The sequence below is a fragment of the Notamacropus eugenii genome, chromosome 1, assembly GCF_028372415.1.
Source record: "Notamacropus eugenii isolate mMacEug1 chromosome 1, mMacEug1.pri_v2, whole genome shotgun sequence".
In the NCBI taxonomy this organism is placed as follows: domain Eukaryota; kingdom Metazoa; phylum Chordata; class Mammalia; order Diprotodontia; family Macropodidae; genus Notamacropus; species Notamacropus eugenii.
Window position 1 is genome coordinate 41,557,556 of NC_092872.1, and position 21,875 is coordinate 41,579,430.

Genomic DNA, 21,875 nt, shown 5'->3' on the forward strand with positions numbered 1-21,875 from the left:
AGAAGAAATGTCCCTGGACAGCAGCAACTCTTCTTAGAAACATTCCAAGCTGTTATTCCAAAAGCTGAGCCTGAGTTGGCTTAACCTCCAGGGGTGGATAATAGTCAGATGATATGGCACCTGAGCATCTAACTTTAGTATGCAGGTAAGGAAGGTTTATGTTGAAAGCCTTAGTGTTCACTCTGCCTCTGAAGAGCAGTCCCTAATGTAATGATCTCATTTTCCATTGAAGTCAGAGAAACTAAAAATAACTAAATGATCCAACCTGTAACACTGTTTCTTAGAACACCATTGATTCCCTATTGTAGTTTTATAATCTCCATAGATGCATATGCTTCCTATAGTACTATAGCATAGGATTTGCTATTACTTATTCTAGGTAAAATTTCCTTTTGCAAAAATAGAGCTCATTTAAAATTTTAAAAACTAATATAAATAAAATACTATGATTTAGTACCTTTCAAAAAATTAGTGGAAGGATTTCAGCATTAAGATCAACTTTAGGCATCATCCTGTTTTGATGAAATATATACAAAATTCTTATTGAAGACCATAATATAAATCACATTTTTTTTGTTGTCTTACCACAGAGGGGGTCAGTCTTTTGTTTTTCCATAGACAAGGCCTTAAGTCCTCATTTGTTGCCTGGAATGTCAAGATGGGAGGACAGAGGCAAGTTACCACCCCAACAAGAAGCCCAGTTCTCCTGGGCCCCATGCAGCAGGAATGAATGTGGAAGGAAACAGAGGTTCAAGAAATAGATTTCAGGATAGGACAAAAACAACTCTTAGCAAGATTGCACGCTGTATAGTTTTAATTGTATAAATTACTCACACCAGTGAGTCAAAAAAGGATAGGGATAGAGACACCAGGAGTTGTGATTTCATTGATATCAGAAATTTCCTCTACCAATGTAGTTTGGAACCTTCTCTGTAACTTACAGTTAGGTACCATAGTGGATAAAGTAACAGACTTACAATCAGGAAGACCTCAATTCTAATCCTATCTAATATACTTACTAGCCATAGAACCCTAGGCAAGACACTTAACTTCTATCTTTCTTAACAAAATGAGGGTGACAATCATATCAACCTTCCAGGAAAATTATGGGGACAAAATGAAATAATATACATAAAATGTTTTGCAAACCTTAAAGTGTTACATAAATGACAGCTATTATTATTGTTTATGGTTTTAGAGGGTTGCTTAAAGCACAGCTGAATCACCCAGGGTCACACTGCCATTTTGTGTTAGAACAGGGACTTGATCCACTATCTTCCTATCTCTAAGACCATTTCCTTAGTCATTACATCATGCTACCACTCTGTAGTGAAAGACATAAAATAAGTAAAGTCCACTGATAAGACAAAGAATTATTTTAGCCAATGGTTCCAGCCTTCCCCTTAATCAAAACCTATATCAAATCTATTGTTAATAAACAAAATTGATAGGCCTGGATCTTACTTTTTCCCTCCTGCCCAACTACGTAAAATCACTGCAAAATGAGCAACTGAAGGGACTACTGAGAGAAGGGACTAAAGAATTAACAACACTATTATTTACAAAGAATTTCCTCCATTTAGAGATGGAAGGAACATTAGGGGTCTAGTCCAATTTCCCCTTTTTAAAGATGAGGAAACTAAGGACCAGACTAATAAAGTGACTTGCTGTAGTCACACAGGTAGAAAATGGGAGAGTCAGGACTTGGATTCTCTAACTCCAACTCCAGAGTTCTTTCTACCATACATCAACTTCATCTCCTAGGATATAATTTGCTTCTCCTGGATATTGAAAGTCACCTAATTCACCATTTTCTACTGAGTTTTGCTATTGACTGAGGTTTTGTTACCACAACCACATTCAAACTGCTTATCACTTTACTGGGACAAACTTCCAAAAAACCTTATGCATTACACCTGGGAGGTGAAAAATTACACCACTTCATGATTGAGAATAACTTTTTTAATCTGTGGTTATAAACTGTGTAATTATTTAGAATGGTTCATAGGATCCAGATTTAGAGCTGATCTCAATCCCCTCATTTTGCAAATGAGAAAACTGAAGCCCAGAAGAAGTTAAGTGACTTGCCGAGGGTCACACAGTTACTAAGTGGTGAGACAGACTGGGATTGTGATGCCTATTTTAAAACTTCGCAGCGATGGTTTTGTTTTTGCTACATACAACTTCAACTACTTTAAAAACTTTGGTATTAATTTTCCCCCAGAGCTTGATTAGTGTAGAGAAGTTAATTTGGCAATTCTGGTGGTAAGTATATGCCACTTTCTGCCTTCCATCATGATGCTTTAGTATCCATGCAGTAGCCATATTGTCTGTTTTCAATGGTGCTTTCAGAGTAGAGTTACAACTATCCAAATTCCATGTAACAGCTATGACGAGCTCCGTATTGAAAAAGCTCCTAATAGCCTTCCAAATTTTATATTTCAGTGACAGGTTTCATGCATATACTAAGTTATTAAAGCATTAGAGTTTCTTTGATTTCTTAATCATTAACAACTTTAGCTGGTGGTTACCCATGGAGTTGCAAGCTGTTAAAATTATCATTTGCCTCTTACTAATTTTAAAACCAAGACTGCTTCTTCATTAGCAACAGAGCAGGGTTTTTTTTAAATTTTTTTGGCACCACAGATTTTCAGATATGGTCTGGGTTTACTTCATTTTATAAAAATGCCAACCACGACCTTTGAATGTTTCAAACATAATTTATGGAGGTGATGATTTATCTTATCAAAAAGAAAAATTAAGAAGACTTTCTTTAAATAGTGAGCTCTCCTTTAGTGTTTGCAGTCAAGTGTGTACTTACAGATGATGAATTACTTGACAGAGTAGTAGGAGGCAGAAAAATTTAAAGTTATATTTCAATGGCAAGAGCCATTGCCAGTAGAAAATCGGTCAGGATGAAAATAAAGCATCCCTAGTTTATAGTGTAAGTCAGTGGGAAAGCATAATTTGGTTCACAAAAATTCAGTTTATGTACAACTTTTTTAAAGAATACATACAACATGGGCACAAATATTTATTTTATTTCATACATTAGTTTTTCATACAACACAGACACAATAAATATTTATTTGATTTTGTTTTTAGCTAGTTTTAGCAGCAATGAATTTTGGCCTTAAAAGACATTCAGAAACATTTATTTCATACTTGGAAAAGAGGTAGCTTAATGAAAAATCAAAATTAATGTCAACTCCATAAAAATGAATTTTTCCTTAGTTGCTGATTCTTCCTCTACAAGATTAATTTTGAATAAACCCTTAATGTCCTATGTTCCATTATCTTATGCCTGTGAAGAACTGTTATAATTGCACATATTTATCTCCTTATTAATATAGTTCCTATTGTTGCTGTTATCGGAGGCATATGTGGTATTAGTTGAAAAACACTGAATTTGTAGTCAAGACATCTGAGTTTAATTCTCAGTCCTATTCCTGGCTAAGCTGGATAACCTTGAGCACGTCAACTAACCTCTATGAGAATATTTCCTCTTCTTAATGATAGCTCACATTTATGTAACGCTTTACAATTTAGAAAGCACTTTGTTTACAACCTTGTGAAGGAGATAAAGTATTATTATCTCATTTAGAGGCAGGGGAGCGGGTGGAGGTCATACATGCTTAGCGCGGAACCAGAACTCTCCTCATGGGTCAAGGATCTTCTGACCCCAAGTCCAGAGCTCTTTCTTACACACATACTGCCCTTACAGAAAATGAAGAAACTAGTCATCTCACAAGGTTGTTGTGAGTCTAAAAGAAACAACTTTCTGAAATTGCTTTGCAAGGAATAGAACTTGCATATAAATGTGTGCTTGCTTCTGATATCAGCACCATCCCAATGATATAGATAATATTACTTTAACTCCAAGGCAAACTATTTCACTGTCTTCCTTAAGAATTTAGTAATTCATCATCATCATAGGCATTCTGTAATGCAACTGAGATGAAGAGCTTGTTTGCCTTATATAAACAAAGTCTAACAAGAACTTATATAAAGTCCTTCTTGTCTAACCTAAAATTCCATGCCAGTTTTGAAATTTTTGCACCCATGATGTATTTGCTAGATACAATAGACAATAAAGAAGTATAATCAGAAAACAGCTGGTCTCCATTTTATAATTACCCCATAATCTCATAATAAAGCTTCATATAATTGAAATCTGTAGGAAGTTGTTTCAGCTTTCTCTTCTCTAGGCTAAATAATGCAAATTCCTTTCACCTCTTTTGTTTAAACTCCATGAATTCCAAACTGCATTAATTTAAATTGGTTAAACAAGTTCAGCCTATTTTATTAGCTAAGTAAAAATTCATAGCTGAAAATAATAAAGCTAAAGCCAAATTAAGCACAGAGAGAATTGATGAGAATGGGAAACCTCCTGAAATGAACTAAGGGTAGAATTAATTGATAAGGACCCTCCACCTTTTCAGTTACTAAGGATCAAAGTTCCTTTGCCCCCTTCAGGCTGGATAGACCAACATCTTTACCATAAGTGGTACTTCAATTCAACAAGTGTTCATTAAGTGCTTACTACATTTTAGAGCCTGTTTCAATAGGCACTAGTTTCATTAGACTGGAATACCCAAGGTAAAAACCTATGACTAGTCTGTAAACCCATACTTGAAAGCTTTCCAGCTTTTGCACCTTGGACACAGCCTTGGAAAACCCAGAGTCTCCTCTGTGACCAATGAGCAAGCAGAGGAAGGCTTTTTAGCTTAAAGGAAGACCTCAGAACTCTATTTTAATTCTTTGTTTCTGGATTTCCCAAATTTGGTTACTTTCTCAGGGAAAAGCAGAATTGAAAACATCTTTACATACCAACTTTCTAAAGCCTGGATAAATCCCTACCAGCATGAACGATGAAAGGAGGCATATTCAAGTCATAGTGCCATGGTCATTGTTGTGTGCTCATTTGAAGACTCAAGGAATAATTTGTTTGTTGTTATTATTGCTGTTGTTGTTTCATTCCATATTTTAAGGTACAAGCCTATGCAGAAAGTGGATGGGGTTGCAGATGGTTTCACAGGAAGTGGTCAACAGACAGGCACATCTGTTGAGCAAACTGTAATTGCCCAAAGTCAGCATCATCAACAGTTTTTAGGTATGTTAAGATGTAATGCATATTAATTGTTAGCAAAAGCAACAGGTTTTTCTTAAAGTACCATGGTTCATTACAAACTCATTCTACTCTAAAGTTCTTCTTGCTGAAGTTATACGTCCAACACAACGTGACAGTTTGGCTCCTTCTTAGCTTAATATTCTTTTCTTAAAGATCTGGATTTGTGTTGGACTTTTTAATTCATACATACTAAGTAAATATGTATAGACTAGCTGCTAAAATGGGAAACCTATTCTACTTCTAAAAGTTCTAGTGAAACTTTAGGGTTAAAACAATCACCCACTTGTGTCTCTTACACAAGTAAGACAGTCTTGTTACCATTAGAGTTCTGGTCACATCTTATCTTGTCTAGTATTCCTGCTGCTAATTTTTGGTTGTAAAATATTAAGATGAAAATATGAAAAGTCTTAGATTTTTGGTCCCCTAACTTTACAAAAACAAAGCCTTTGTGTTCTTAAATTTTTACTCATTAAACTGTAATTGGCACCATCCATAATTTTTTTTTCTGTTCTGTTGTCATGGTAACAGATGCATCAAGAGCACTTCCAGAGTTTGGAGAAGTTGAAATATCTTCTCTACCAGATGGTACTACCTTTGAGGATATCAAATCACTGCAGAGTCTTTATCGAGAGCACTGTGAGGTAAGTAAGACTTTTCAAACAAATTAAGTCATGCTAAAACAGCTAGCTAAAAGCAAATGATATGTCACTTGCATAGGAAAGAAGCTGATCCTCGTCCTTTGTTGAGCAAAGTCTGTTCAACAAATACTTATCAAGGGCTTATTGTGTGCAAGGAACTGGCAGCTTTTTTTAAGGTCTTAGTCTCTAGGAACTTAATCAAATAGAATACAACACAGGAACACAAATAATAATGATGCAGTAGTGGAAGTCATAAGATAAATGAAACATACAAGTAAAAGGTGTTAGGAATCTGAGGCTCAAGAAATGACTGCGTCCAGGGAGAAGCAAAATTAGGAAAAGTCATAAGAGTTCACAAAAGACAGGGTGCCATATTGAAGGAAGGGAGCAAGCTCAACAGACAAAGAGAAACGGAGAACATCTTCTATCCAGGCGAGTAGGCAGTGTGTCCAGAGGTGCAGAGCTTAGACAAGGCAGCATAAGAATGAGGATGGAGAGTAGCTCAATTTGGTGGTAATAGAAAGTTCAGGAAAAGGATGTAGTAAGATAGTAGTTTAGTTGCAGGCGGATTATGGAAAAAAAGGGACTTTTCTTTGCTTTTTCCTGCTTAACTATAGAGATGAGGGGTATAAAGAGAATAGATTAAAATAAGGCTGCTGTTATTCCCTCCGGAGATCACCTAGGTTTCTACTCTTCTCCTCAGGTTTCTACTTGTGTAATTCATATATATGACAAATATATATATACAAATGTGTGTGTGTACACGTATGTATTACATACATACATACGTACATAAAGATATAGATATACATACAAATATGGCACAAGAAAATGTCGATATGACCCAAAGAAAAGCTTGTGCCTATAATACATAGCTGTGTGTGTGTGTGTGTGTGTGTGTGTGTGTGTGTGTGTGTGTGTGTGTGTGTGTGTGTGTGTGTGTTTCTCTTAAGGCTTAGACATGGGATCCCAAGATTTAGGGCTGGAAGGGAATCATAGAACATCAATGATCAAAGTGACCTCAAGGACCTGAATAGACATCTCCTCTAAAATATCCCTGGCAGTTTGTCTTTCAGAATTTATAAGGCTCTTACACTTCATCAGTTCTTCATCACTAAGAATGAAAGTTTCTTTGCTCCCTTCAGCCTGGCTCCTTGTGGGATAGGCCAATGTCTTTATCTTAAGTGGTACTTTACCTCTACTCAATTCAGTAAATGTTTGATCTCTCCTCGTAAAACCTCCAGATAGGGAACTCACCACATGCAGAGACAGCCTTTTTTTCTACTGAATGGCTTTAATTGTTTGTTGCTCTGACCAGGAAAGGGTCCTTTCTAGTCCAACCCACTCATTTTATAGTTGAGTACAATGGGGCCCAAGACAATCAAGTGGTTTGTCTGAGAGCTTGGGGTATTCGGTGGCAGAACTTGTATTTAAAAATAGATCCCCTGACTATAACCATATCAGTGTCTTAGCACCACCACCTCCACATACCCCACTTCATAGGAATACTGAATTCTAGAAGATTCAGTCTAGTCAAGAGTAAAATGAAGAGTTTAAGCCATCTGACTCAAAGGTCAAGGCTCAAAGCAGGCACTGATCTGTGTAGAAGGAATTTCCGATGCCAGTGAAATCACAGGTCTGCCTCTCCACCAATGTACTGCATTCCTATGATCTAGAAGCTAGTTGAGAAGGAGGACATGGGAATCCCTGATAAGGCAGCTCTTAAGGAAGCCTTTATTCTTTTCTCTCTAATTATCAAAAGAAAAGTAAGGGCAGACCCACTGCAGGGCTTGGCAAGTTCCTGGCCTGCTCACCCCTGACTGATGTGAGAAAAAAATTGTTAATGATCAGAATTATCTCAGAGTGGGCTAGGCTGCTTCAGGAAGAAGTGGGTTCTCTCTTACCCTGAGTTCTTTCAGCAATATTGGATGACTATTTTTTCCATCATGATGGAAAGGATATTTTTGCTCAGGAGTGGGTTGGACTAGATGACGTCTGAGGTGGCTTCTAAGATTCTGTGATTAAAGCTTTGATCCTCTGGTCCTAAATCCAGGGTTCTTAACACAAGACCACTTAGAAGCTTCCTACAGCAGCATCAGTTATGCCAGCTCACTATCTTCTAAGCTAATAGCTACCAGTTCCAGAGAGGGGCACTTTCTTTTTCCTGTAAGGTTTTCTTAAGTGTTTCTCTCTTTGAAAGAATATTATATTTAATATTGTTCATGGACTCACTCTTAGTAGAATATAATCCTTTGGCTAATATGGCTATTATCTTACTCCCAACTGCTGACAATACAATATGCAGAGAGATTTCTCAACTCATAGCATAAATGGATTTTTTTTTCCATTCCAGAAGTAAGAAATGTTTGAGTAAACCTGAATGTTTCTCAGAAGTGCTGGGTTATTAACAACCAAAAGCAGGTTCTCAGATTATTAGCATAACACATGACAGATCTCCATGTGATCTTAACAAGTTATCTCAATCATTTCCTACAGTGTCCATTTTAACCTTGAAAGTCAAGGAGTGTTCATCTCCCTATTGATTCTTATGTTTTTCCCAGTGACATTTTTAGTACAGCTCAACTCTGTAATAGGAATTAATTTAAGAGAACAGTGTTAACATATCCTCCTCCACCTATAATAATCATAATATTTAGAATTGGAAGGACCATAGAGATCTTCTCATTTATTTTACAGATGAAAAAACTTAGGCCTAAAAACTCGAAGTGGTTTACTTGCTCAAGGACAAGGGAGTAAATAACAGATCTGAATTTTAAATAATAGGTTCTTTAAATAAAAGGTCCTTTGCCTTAAACCACTTTCCATTCAGTGAAGAAGATAATACAGCTAATTGTCTAGGGTTTTTCTGCTTCTGGTGGACAGAATTTAAACAAAAGACAAATGAATGAAGGTCTGCTCTGCAAAAAGTTTTTCAAATAAATTTTAATTGCTATCTTTTTCTTTTTATATCATCTGCATTTCCCAGTTTATCTCTTTTCCCAGCTCCTCCCAGAAAAACATCCCTGATAACAAAGAGATGGGAAAATAGTTCAGCAAAACTAGTAGATGCAATGAAAAAGCATGACATGATTTTCACTGTTTCATCCCAATATCTACTGCCTTTCTTCTCTCTTTTTTGGGGCCAAGCCTGGTCATTGTAATTTCATGGCATTCAGTTTTGATTGCTTTGTTATCATTTTTCTTTTCATTTATATTGGCCATGGTCTGTGAGCATGTTGTTGTCACAGTTCTGCTTACCTCACTTTGCAGCTGTTCTTACGTCTTCCCATGCTCTTCTGTAGTTTTCATTTCTTATATCATAATAATATTTTATAAGATTCATGCATCACAACCTGTTTAGCCATCTCCCAATTAATGGACACTTCTACTTGGCTTCTAGCACAAAAAGTACTCTCCAAAAAGATTTATCACAGGGTTCCTTTAAATGCCAAATTCCCTAGAACATTAAAATATGATTTGATTTATAAAATGTTAGAGTACATAAAGCATTTCAAAGACCCAGAGGGACAGAGAAATCCTGGAATGTCAAAAGGGACCTCAGAGACTGTCAAGTCCACGCTGTAGTGGACCTTCAAGTTTCCAAATTCTGAAATTGCCCTCTTTGTTCATAATCTCTTCTCCTTGCATTTCTCCCTCTGCTGAAATTGGTCTGGCCCTTTGCCCTGTACTTCACTGACCTCTTTTTCCCCCCAATCTACCATGCCTATTTTCGCTTCACTTCTCTACCTTTATGATCTTGACTCTGTAGTAAAGCAGTTCAAGAAGGCACCATCCTTCACTTTTAAATCCCTCAGATGCCTGTTATTCTGTTTGTTATTCCTCCTTGTTAAGGAAGTAATGAAATCATAATGAGCCAACTAAAAAGTCTTGCTACTGAACGTTGGCACTCCCTTCCTGCTGACTCCCTCTCAGGCTTTCCACCATAGCTATTACAAACTCTCCCAGCTCTCCTCCATCCCCCAAAACCACCCTACTGACCTCTGCTCTTGCCTCTTACTTTAATGAGGAGACTGAAGCTGTCCATCCTGTGTTGTCTCATTTTCCATCCTTTTCTCCTCAAAATCCTGCCTTTGCTCCATTCTCAGAGGACAAGGTGACCGTACTTCTTGCCAAATTAACTCTTTCCCTTGTGCTATTGATCTATTGTTTTCTTATCCTTATCTCCCTCCCCATGGAACTATTTTCTACGATACACCCTCTCTACTCATTTCTTCCCCATTGCGTATAAAGATTCTTAGGTTTGCTTTATTCTTGTCCATTGACCCTGTCACCTGCTTGACTTATCCTCATATCTCGCCTCCCCTTTGGTATTAAACTTACAGAAAGATTAGTGTACACTCAGTGTTTCCATTTCCTCCACACCCACTTACAGAGTTCCTCAACCACCTACAATTTTCTATTGCCACTACTCTGCTGAAACTTTTCTCTCAAAGGTTACTTTAATTGTCAGATTTATTGGCCTTTTAAAAATTCCCAACATTCCTAACTTTTCTGCAGCATTTCATGCCATTGAACCCTCTTCCTGGTCTGACTTTTTTGCTTTGGCATCTTGAGGCAACTCTCCCTTTGATCTTATACCCATCCACTTTACTGGCTCATTATCCTATTGCGTCTTAGACATGGTCTTCTAAGATTCTGTTGTAGCACCTTTTTTCTTTTCTTTCTGCTTTTTCTTTCTTGGTATTTCCCTTGGTATCTCATAGCTCTACCTCTATTCAGATGCCTCTCCAATCTATGCCTTTACTCTCAATCTCTTGGAAATTGGGTCCTGTGTCTCCTGTCCAACTGAACACTAGACAAATCTCCACCAGAATGCCCCACTGGCAAATCAACCTGAAACTGAACTCATCTTCTTTCCTCTAAAATCTGTTTTGCTTTTGAACTTTTGTATTTCTGTCAATAGTGCTACCATTTTCCCATTCTCCCCAGGTCAAAACTTCAGTCACTTTTTACTCCTTTCTCTCCTTCAACCCTCATGCCGAATCAATTGGCATACCCTATTGATTGTAGCTTTTGAATATCTCTTATATCTGTCCCCTCTTCTCCATTCCTACCAGCACCACCTAAGTTTACACTTCCATAACATCATCTCTAATCTTCTGATTGGTATCCTTGCCTTCATTCTATTCCCTCCATAATCCATTTTTCATATCACTACCAAAATACTCTAATGTATATATTTGACTTTGTCATTGCCCTGCTCTAAACTTTCTGTGGCTCCCTATTGTATATAGGATAATATACAGACTCCTTAACTTCACATTTAAGGTCCTTCTTACCTTTCTAGCCTTATTTCAAAATCTTCCCTTTCACACACACACACACACACACACACACACACACACACACACACACACACACACACACACACACTCCAGTCAAACTAGATTGTTAGCTGTTCTGTGGTCCCCTTTCCTCTTTGCATTCCTTTTGCATTGACTTTCCCTCTTTGCATTCATGCAGGTTGCCAACCCCCTAACCCTAACCATGCCTAGAATGCATTCCTCTACATCTCCATCTATTGAAATCCTTTTCTTCCTTCAAGGTCCAGCTCAGGTGTCACCTCTCCCATGAAGCTTCCCTGGATTCCTCTAACTGCAAGTGAACTCTTCCTTCTCAAATTTTCATAGAAAGTGTTGTCTTGATCCTTTCTTTACTGCTAATTTGTGCCTTATTTACTTGTATATCTAGCCCTCCCATTAGATAACAAGCTCCTTAAGGGCATAATACATTGCACATAGTAGGTGCTTAATAAATGTATATTGAAATTAATTCAATTATTTATTGACATATCAAAAGGATTTATTTCCCTCAATTTTCACTTTTCTATTTTTATGACATTACCTACTGATTTCTGGAAGAGTATCCCTTCAAAATATCTTTTTCTATATTTGTAAATTGGGCCTAGTGTCTTTACTAAGACACTATCTTTAAGATATCACTATCTTTAAGATTTCACTATCTGAAATCCTTAAGAATTTCTATAATGAATATGTATTGATCTATACATCCAGAACAAATGAGATAGTTAAACACCAAATTTAGGGTTTTTTTTTCCCTTTGTCTAAAGATTCCAGGCTGGCTTTCTGGAGTACCCAAAGTTCACCATCCAACTAGGCTCTAATTTGGTTCTCTCAGATACATTAATTTTGCAGTTGTTCTACCAGTTCTTAGGGCCCAAATTATTAAATACATTCAGTCTAAACTCCTGTTTTGCACAAAGGAGTAATTCTTAGGTTTTATGTCTACTATTATCCTAAGGTTTATTTATAAATTAATTTGAATGCTATAGGGAAATTTAAAAAAAATAATCAAAAGTTAACACAAGCATTGGCCATTTTTAATGCTGTGCTCTATGTTTGATGAAGCATTGTCATACCAGCCCACTAAACTAAGAAAAAAGAATTTAAGGTCAGGGCCTAAATAAGGGCATGTATTGTCAGTCACTTGGTCAATCAGCATTTTTCAAGCTCTGTGCCAGGCACTGTGCTTAGCTCTGGAGATACAAAGAGAAACAAAAACAATTCTTGCCCTCAGGCGCTCCCATCCTAATGGAAGAGGCAACATGCAAACAACTACATACTTCAAAGACATAAACAGTGGACATGGAAGACAGCCTTAGAGAGAAGGCATGGAAGTTACTTCCTTTGGAATTCATGACATCTGACCTCCCTCCCTTGATCCTCCTCCATTTCTTCACTCAGCTTGCTGGTCGCTCCCTCACCTTTCTCCACTCCTTTGAGTCCTGGCTCAGTTTTCCTCTCCACTCTTTCTTGCTCTCACATTCTTTGGAAACTTTAGTATCTGCACTGATGAACCTCCTGATGCGCAGTTCTCACAGCTTCTTGAACTCTTCAACTCCTTTGATCCCCACCTTCACTTAATTTCAGGGTCTTCCCTTCTCTGACATTTCTCCTTGTAGTTAAGATTCCTAGTCCTTTCATTTCTTCCTATCTTTAATTCCTTGATGAACTCATTGTTTTTCATCATGACTTCACTTCCTGGATTCTTCCTAATCTTTATGGAACCTGTTCTGTTCTCACTTTCTTCTCTACTTCATAATTCTATCCTTACCTACCTTCCCTCTTCATTGTCAACTGTATCCACTGTCAAAGCTCCAGTTATTACTTCTAGCAGATGACTCCCAAATCTTTATCCCTACCAGTTACCCTTCTTAACCCTAAACATCAGTCTCCTAGGCTGCTTTAAAAGACTGAACTTCCATAGGGGTCCTGTTGTCCTATACCCCTGGTCTGACCACAACTGGAGTATTATATTTACTTCTGAATGTCTCAGATAAGACCTTAGTAAATTAGAGTGATCACACAAAAGATTATATTCAGGATAGTAAAGCACTTTGAGTTCAGTTCACATGAGGATTAAGAAAATGGAATTAATGTTTAGCCTAGAGAAGAAAAGGCTTGGGAAGGACATAACTACTATCTTCTTCTTTGTGAAAGGTTGTCATGTGGAAGAGAGACTAGATTTATTCTATTTGATTCCAGAATGGTAAAACTAAGAATAATAAGTGTAAGTTTCCAAGAAAAAAATTTAGACTTAACGTTGGGGGAAAAAACTTAACAATTATTAACAGTTATGCCTATCTAAAAATGGAATAGTCTACTTCTCACAGCAGAATTTTAAACAATGGTTGAAAGAACATCTCTGTTCTCCAATCCATTCATCATATCAGTGATTGAGAAATCTTTGTAATATACCATTTTGATTTTATCTCTCCTGGGAAGCTTTTAATGGGTCTCCATTTTGCTTAATTAAGCCTTCAAGTACTGTATAAAGTTAGATATTATTGTTATTATTATTGAATAAAATATGACCTGACCCTGACACTGCACATAGCTCCTGATCCTCCATTGTTTATTCACGTTACTCTCCTACATATGTTCTGCTCTCCAGCCAAAGTGGACTCCTCCTCATTCTCCATTCCTAGCCTGCCTTCTCCTTTTTTCCATGTTTTTACTTCTAGTATTTCACATGCATGGAATGGTCTTACCCTCTCTCCAATCTCCATCTGTTAAGGTCTTTACCCTCCTTGAGGCCCAACTCATGTGCCAGCTGCTCCATCAAGCCTCTCTCATTTCCTTACCCTCCTCAGATTTCTAAAAGCATTTTGTCTAAACTTATACTTTTCTACTCCATCTCACTTTACCTTATTATATCATAGCCATTTGTACATATGTCTCTATATATGAATATTCCCATCATAGCTATTAAGCTACATAACTCATTAAGCTGAGTTGAGTGAAAAAGCATTTATCAAGCACTTACTATGCCAGGCACTGTACTAACCGCAGAGGGTACAAAGAAAGCCAAAAAAACACTGTCCTTGCCCTCAAGAAGCTCACATTCTAATGGTAGAAGCAACAAACATACAAATATCTACATATGAGAGAGAGAGAGAGAGAGAGAGAGAGAGAGAGAGAGAGAGAGAGAGAGAGAGAGAGAGAGAGAGAAGGGTAAATTAGAGGTAATCTCATAGAGAAGTTATTGGCACTGAAAGGGACAGTAAAAGACTTTTTGCAGATGTGGTAACTGAACTGAGAGATGAATGAAGCCAGGGAAGCTAGGAGGGGGCAATGAATCAGAATATTCTAGGCCCAAGAGGACGGCCAGTGAAAATGTACAGTCAGCAGGTAGAAAGTCCCATATAAGTAACAGGAAAGGAGGCCAGTGTCACTGGGTCCTAAAGTGCGTTGAGAGGCAGTAGACAGAATGGAAAGGTAGAAAATGGCCAGGTTGTAACTGATTCTAAAAGTCAAACAGAGGGCTTGATACTTGATCCTGAAAATAAGAGCAAAGAGAATGCTCCCTGATAAGAGAGTCTTAGGGTTGATGGTCTATTTTTGTTTTGTTTTGTTTTCCCACTGCCTAGTACACATAACTGCACTGGAGTATAGTGGTTCCTCTGATGTCAGATTTGGGGTGCTATTTGCACTGAAGTGTGGCAGTTGTCATGATGCCCGCTATCCCACTGCAGCACTATTCTAGTAGAGGGGACATAGTAACCTTTACTGTATGCCTTTCTGGTTCTGTCCATCCTAGAATGAAATAGTAAGGATAGAATCAAAGGTGTTGTTCTGAATCTTGCTGGCATGCAGCCCTGACCACAGAAACCCAATGCTCTCTTTCCGGCTTCCACATTCAATGCTTCTTACATCTGTACTTTGAGAACCTGTAATTTCACCAGTGTGGTACAGGCTCCACAAATATAGCCTACAATCCCTCCATCATTTACAAACAGTCCTCATGACTTGCATCCCTCTAAAGTCAACCTAGTTCCAAACCTCTGTGAACTTAGGTATTCTGGCTTTTGGATGACAGACATATAGTAGAGTTCCATTCTAGGGATACAAGTAAGAACAAAGACAATCCTTGCCCTCAAGGAGCAAACATTCTAAAAGAGAGGAGATAAACATGAAAATAAAATAGAGTATGTCAGAATATGTGGAATGTTAACTAAGACAAGAAGGTGATTGCAGCTGGGGGACTGTATTGGGACAATGTGAATTATGAACAGGATGATGTGAAGTGAAGGTTAGATTATAACTACCCTGCTGAACTTGCAAAATACAAGTGTAGTAGCCAAAGAAAGGAAAATATGGAAAAGAAGGGAAAAATCATAAGGAAGGGTAAAACTTAAGAGGTAATGTGGATGAAGCAAAAAAAAAAAAAAAAGGTGAGGAGGTGGGATAGGGAGATCAAGTTACAAAAAGATAGCTAGAGATCTTTGAAAGCATTGGCTGAATTTTTAATTTTGAAAAGAATTGGTCAGTTTTCCTTAGTGAATGTCCTGGTCTTTTTAGTAGTTCAACTTTTCTTTGTTCTGTCATATATCTTTAGCAGGTTCTGAAGAAATATCCTGATGAAACATCTAATACTCAGAGTGACTAGACATAGCTATATCTTACCATTATACTATGCTAAGTTACATAAGAAAAACAACTCTCATTCATCTATGAACCACATGTAAACCTGTACTCCTTTTGGTTAATGTAAATAGAACAGGAAGGTCACCTACCCTTGATTTGTGTTTTTTAGGCAATATTGGATGTTGTTGTGAATCTTCAGTTTAGCCTGATAGAAAAATTGTGGCAAACTTTCTGGCGTTATTCTCCCTCCACTCCAGCTGATGGCACTACCATTACTGAATCCAGGTCAGAATCCAAAAACTTTACTAATTTACCATAGTAACTGAACAGTTCTGACAATGTAGAGATATGTATACCAGTTGTGAACCTTTCCTGATAATTTTAATTTGATAGGCTAACATTTTGACTATAGTATAAATATACCGCAAACCTCAAAAGAACACTTTTGAGGTTTAGCCTCTCCACATAGCTTCCATTTTTATTGATTTGGGTGACTACAGTAGACATCTTCCCCCTTTCCGATTAAAAAAAAGTAACCAGTCAACGTGTCTTTAGAAAATTTGAAAGTAAGTAGAGAGCTTTGGGGGGAGTCCTTTATCTGAGCTATGTAGCACCAGTGCAGTGATGGTATAGTCTAACCTCTATAGTATTTTATTCAATACAGATATTTTAAAAGCCCATTATTCTTTTTTTTTTATCCTCATTTGCCATCTATTCATTTGCGACATTTATTCACACCAGCAATCTGAGTGAAATAGAAAGCCGACTTCCGAAAGCAAAGCTGATAACTCTGTGCAAAAATGAGTCTATTCTGAAATGGATGTGTAACTGTGACCATGGGATGTACCAGGCTTTGGTGGAGATTCTCATTCCTGACGTCCTTAGACCTATTCCTAGTAAGTTAAATGCAGACAAGTAAGGATTCTTTTGTTCTCGTACATAATTCCCAGGAAGTTTTGGGAAGTGATTTTGAAAAAATCTCAGTGATTCTATGTCTGAATCTCATTCAGGTTTGCAAAACAGAAAAGCCTACAGTATTATGGAGCAGTGCGTTAAAGCAGACTAGTGTAAAAGCTGTACTTTTTTTTAAACCTGACTCACCTATTTTCCAATCTATCATGCCTCTTTCTTATAAGCCAACTAAGCAGACGGGTGACAGCCCCAATAACTAATTGCAAGATTATTCCTTGGCCAGTCAACCATTATCGAATTATTTCCCTTGGAAGCACAGTTCCCTTCTTCAAGTGAAAATTATTGAAATCTGTAATTGCCAGGCCACTCTCTTTTCTGGTTGCTTTTGATATCAAGCTAATTTACCTCGGTTTCCAGTGAAGTTGAATTCCTTTATAAAAGCATTTACTCTGTCACGTCCATCATGTTAAGAACTACAAATGTTGCTTCCATTAACAGTAATGGTTAACGGTATTCTGAGAGAAAAATCTATGTAACTACCCAAGCATTGTGTTCCCACCATGAACCAAACAATAGGCATTACACAGATAAGTTAGATTATTTTTAAAGGAGATAGTGCCTCAAACTACTTGTAGCAAACAAAGCTATTTTCTACAGATGTCAATATAAGTGCTACTAAGGAGTCTAGTTGTTAGAAGCAGTTGAGAACAATTTTATACCTACATCTTTATGAGCAGAAGCGACTGACCTTAACTTGTTAATGAAATGGAACAGAGCTTCCACTCCTTAAGCACATTAATGGAAGTAAAAAGAATGTTAGCTTTAGAAATTAGAAAGCATAGATTTGAAGTGTACTTGCTCATAGGCAGCTATTGTTAATGTTTTCAACAAAATAAATAGGGATTCAGTAGAACAGAAAGTCTGGAGATTAACATAGCACATTTGTACATTTTAACCTCATCTATTTCTAAATGTGGCAGAAATTAATGGAGGTCATGAAGAATAAACACTTCTTAATGGTGGCAGTTCTTTCACTCTTCCTACCACCTTAGTGCATGTCTATCCACAATATGTTTGCATGGTAATCTATGCATATGCATATGGATTTATTTATAAATGTAAGGAAAATAGTTTAACTGTCTTTATCTCAAGTTCCATATGTTTAGCAAACAAATACAAAAGCCTTCATTTTTTTTAAGCAATTAAATTCTAGTTTAAGAATATCACCAAAAGAATTAGGGATTTAATTAAGTTCCCAATGTGAGAGTAAAGAAAGTCGTCTGACTTAATTTTCTATTCCATGCACACAAAGTTTTTCTGATTAAAGATTGATTAAAAGTGATGTTGTCATGGAAAATTTCATTGTGCATATCTTGTACTGATTTCTGTTCCAGTACCTGATTTCCCTTGCCTTACTCTTGCTCCCTATGCTCCCAGTGGTATTCTCTAGAGATGTTTAAGAGAAGTTTTATAGGGGAGCTCATTAGCCTATGACATCTTACTGCCTACTCACAATTTATCTCATGAGATAGATGGAGAGATGTCAGTAAGGGTTTAAAAAAAACACAGTATTCTAAATACAGAAAACCAAAATCACTGCTGTTTGTCTTAACACAACAGAAGTTTGACTAGGGGAAATAAAAAGAACTACTTCTAAAGTTAACTTTCTGTACCTTCTTAAGTGACCACTGCTTCCCACATTAGGCAGCTCAAACTTTATCTTTCTTTTTTGTAAATTGTCTATTTGAAAGGCCAACTTGCTCTGTCAAAAAGCTTCCCACGAGTTTCAGTGAACAAATAAGCTTCAGAAATTTTTATAAAACTACAGTTTCAGAGTTGTTGTTTTGTAACCAACAGATGCATTAAGAGGCAGCTATTCCAAAGAAATTTCTAGCTTTCATTCCCATGCTACAATGAGGCTCAAAGAAATAAAAGCTCAAAATGCATTTTAGATAGCTATCTTTTGAATATATGCATTTTAGTATTAACCTTCAACAGGTTGAGAAAAGTAGGCTTTGGAATAGATTTTGAATTTCAAACAATTCATTCAAGAATTTTAAAATTTGTCAAAGTCAATCTGCACAATTTTTTTTTATTTTACATAAATTCTTATAGAAAGACCAAACTAACTTCTTTTTACAATGAAGAATTTCTTTTCCTGGCGACTACTAGTACATAGCTCTGCCATCCATCTTTTTCCTTCAAAACAGAAGAGACATTTTTTTTCCGTCCAGATGGGGTTCCTTTTTTTGGCATAAAAAATTCTTTGCCCATCGCGTTAATTTGAAGTCACATTAACAAATACTAGATCCTAAAATTCAGTTTTCTGAAAATGCGAAGTTGCTAAATACAAGGAATCCCTCCAAGCACAATTAGTGACACAAGTTCAGCACTCAATTTTCAGTAAGCATAATTAACAGGCCAGGACCTCCCTCTTGTGCAACAGGGGATAGATTCCAAGTTATTTTCATTATTTCTAAGATACAAAATAAATGTAATTCTTTTCCTATCTTCCAGAACATCAAATTAATTTGGATAAAATGAGATCCAAATTGAATATGTATCTTGAACCCAAATTTTCTTGAGCTTCAAAAACTGGTTGGTTTTTTTGTTACTCTTTCTCATTTTCATTCATACCTGTCCTCCATGATTCTAGTGCATAACACAGCAAGGCAAATTTTTTTTCATAAGCTTCCCGGCTTTGACAAAGCAGGAAGCTCTGGAAATTTCAAGAGAAAGATTGGTTCTCAAGAAATTTCCAGTGCTGTTTTACAGATTAAGGATTTGCTTAATCTTCCATATTTGAGGCTGCTTTTCTCAATCAAAATCCAAATTGTTTCAAGTTCATCCATCATTTGTCCCATTGAATAATACAAAAAGGAAAGAATAATTTTTTTTTATTTCATAGAAAGAAGAAATTGTTTTGAAATTAGTTTGCACTGTTAACATATTTCTCAAGTTCCTTAAACAAAGGCCATTGTCAGGTGAGGAAGTATGTCAGACTAGTCTGAGCACTGGCCTGGAAAACCAAGGGATTTAATCCCAGGGTTGCCTTTAATTTGCTTTTCAGCCTTGGGCAAATCATTTAACTTTCTGGGGTCTTATCTGTAAAAGAGAGATTAAAATACCCACCTACCACACAGGGTATCCACAGATTAATTGTGTGATTGTAAGGTACGTGGGATACTTACTTATTAGTTATTTAAAGCTGCTCCCTTCCTTACAGAGCCTTGAGCATAAATAAAGTAAAATCACAAAACCAGGAAAACTGTAGTGACATCTTATTTACCTAACGCTAGCCTCAGCCTAAAAATAAAAGTGGTGCCCTGAAGGCTTAGTCTTATTTGAGTCTGTTTTCTAATTACTTGCTGAAGAAGTAGTAGAGTCCATGTGTCTAGGGAGCAGACTCTGTGAGTGCCAGCCTTACCTGCCAGATGCACTTGTCCTTTTCCCTCATGGCCAAGGAAGTTCCAATCACTTCACAGCCTGCACAAAACGTAGAGTCGTGGGGCAGAGGTGTCTGTCCCTGTTACATTACAGTGTGTAATTCTCATACTGGAGAGTTCTGAGAATGCTCATTCATGTTAGCAGCAGTGTTCATTACAATTGTCCTGCGTATACATACGCCAAATAAAGTGAAGAATGGATGAAATTATCCAAATCCACATCAAAATAGCTTTGTGCCTCATTTACCAGAATATGTCAGAGGAAAACTTTAGAAAACAACCTCAGTTCTCCACCTGAGCTCTCCAGTTTATTGAGAGGCACACACAGGTCAAAAGCCTTTTACTGAGATATGCTGTTATGCTGGATTAGGAGTTAGAAAAAAAAAATCAGAATATGGGAGTTGGAAGGGACTTCCAATATCATCTAGTCCAATCATCAAGCATAAAAGTTCCTGAAAAATGCTTTGTTCAAAGTAAAAAAATCTATAATTATATTCACAACTGGTATATGTTGCTTCACTCTAATGTTTGAATATTTGGGCTTCCCACTGATGGGTAAGAACACTTTGGGAGTGAAACAATTAAATACATAACCTCCAAGAAGTAAGTCATGGAGGCAGAGCAGAATTATGAATATAAATTGAAAGCTTATCAAAGGAGAAGATGAAAATTCTCAGGAGTATTTCAAATTGTATGTTTCTATGCTTCCCCTACAATCCCTTCCCTTCTTACCCCAACATAAGAATATTGGTTATTTGGCTTCTTTTCATTCTGTTTCTGTTTTTTAATATTTAGGTGCCTTGACCCAAGCCATTCGCAATTTTGCAAAAAGCCTTGAAGGTTGGCTTTCCAATGCCATGAACAATATTCCACAGAGAATGATACAAACCAAGGTACATTATGTTAGCTGTGCCCTTCCTTTTGTCTTTTGGAAATTGTTTTGAGCTGTTGTCTTTACATTTGATCTCCCAGGTGGTTTGTGTAACATAATCTATATGGTAGATATGTAGGATTTTTTAAATGTTACTTTATCAAAAGCTTTTATTTTCTGTAATGAAGTATTTGCATTATTGTTTCATGTTCAAATTCATCAGTTCATAGATTTCAAGTGCCAGTTAAAATTTCCAAAGAAACTAGAGAAAGATTTCCAGAAATAATGAAGTTACAAACACATCATAAACCTAGTGTACAAAATGCTCAAGGACTTCCAGGTTCCACAGTTGTGTTAATGCACATACCTTCTCCACCACTGCAAATCTCAACCTACCATAACTTAGTAGTGCTTATGACTCATTGAAAAATGTGTCACCTCCATAGCTCACCCAGTAATAAGCCTTGCTGAAATTATCTGGGTTAGCCCCCAGAGAACAGAATTATCATCTCTTACCAGATCTGCTTTTGAACCTAATGCTTAGCACAGTAACTTCAGCACTTAGCATTGTGCCTGGCACATAGTAGGCACTTAATGTTTATTGATTGATTCAGACCTACCAGAACTTAGTCTTTACTAACATTGTCTTCAATAACCCAGGACCACCACCCCTACATCATGTCAGGGCATCAGAGGAAGCTCTAGTGCAGATAGTTGAAAGCATAACCCAGAGAAACACTAAGTGTTCAAGTAATCATAATTCTAGTAACAGCTGGCATTTATATGAGGCTTTTTCATTTGCAAAGCATTCTACATGCATCGTCTCATCTGAACTTCACAACAATTCTGCTTCATTGGGATTAAAAATTTGGTAATCTAGCAGTATGGTGTCACATGGAGTCAAAGAAGTGCTTACTTGAGAATAGTAATAACTTGATGTGTTCTCCAGTTCTGGAGAATTTATTCATT

At 36.9% G+C, this 21,875-nt stretch overlaps 1 protein-coding gene across 7 annotated transcripts in view; it reads left to right on the plus strand.

Moving 5' to 3' along the window:
* Positions 1-21,875, plus strand: part of RFX3 (regulatory factor X3) — a 330,189-nt gene that overhangs the window by 264,848 nt on the left and 43,466 nt on the right. For all 7 annotated transcript variants that reach the window (XM_072597449.1, XM_072597443.1, XM_072597457.1 and 4 more), the window contains 5 exons: positions 4,992-5,113; positions 5,660-5,772; positions 15,847-15,962; positions 16,419-16,573; positions 20,831-20,928. In XM_072597449.1, coding sequence (XP_072453550.1) covers positions 4,992-5,113; positions 5,660-5,772; positions 15,847-15,962; positions 16,419-16,573; positions 20,831-20,928 — 604 coding nt within the window. The remainder of the gene's footprint in view (positions 1-4,991; positions 5,114-5,659; positions 5,773-15,846; positions 15,963-16,418; positions 16,574-20,830; positions 20,929-21,875) is intronic.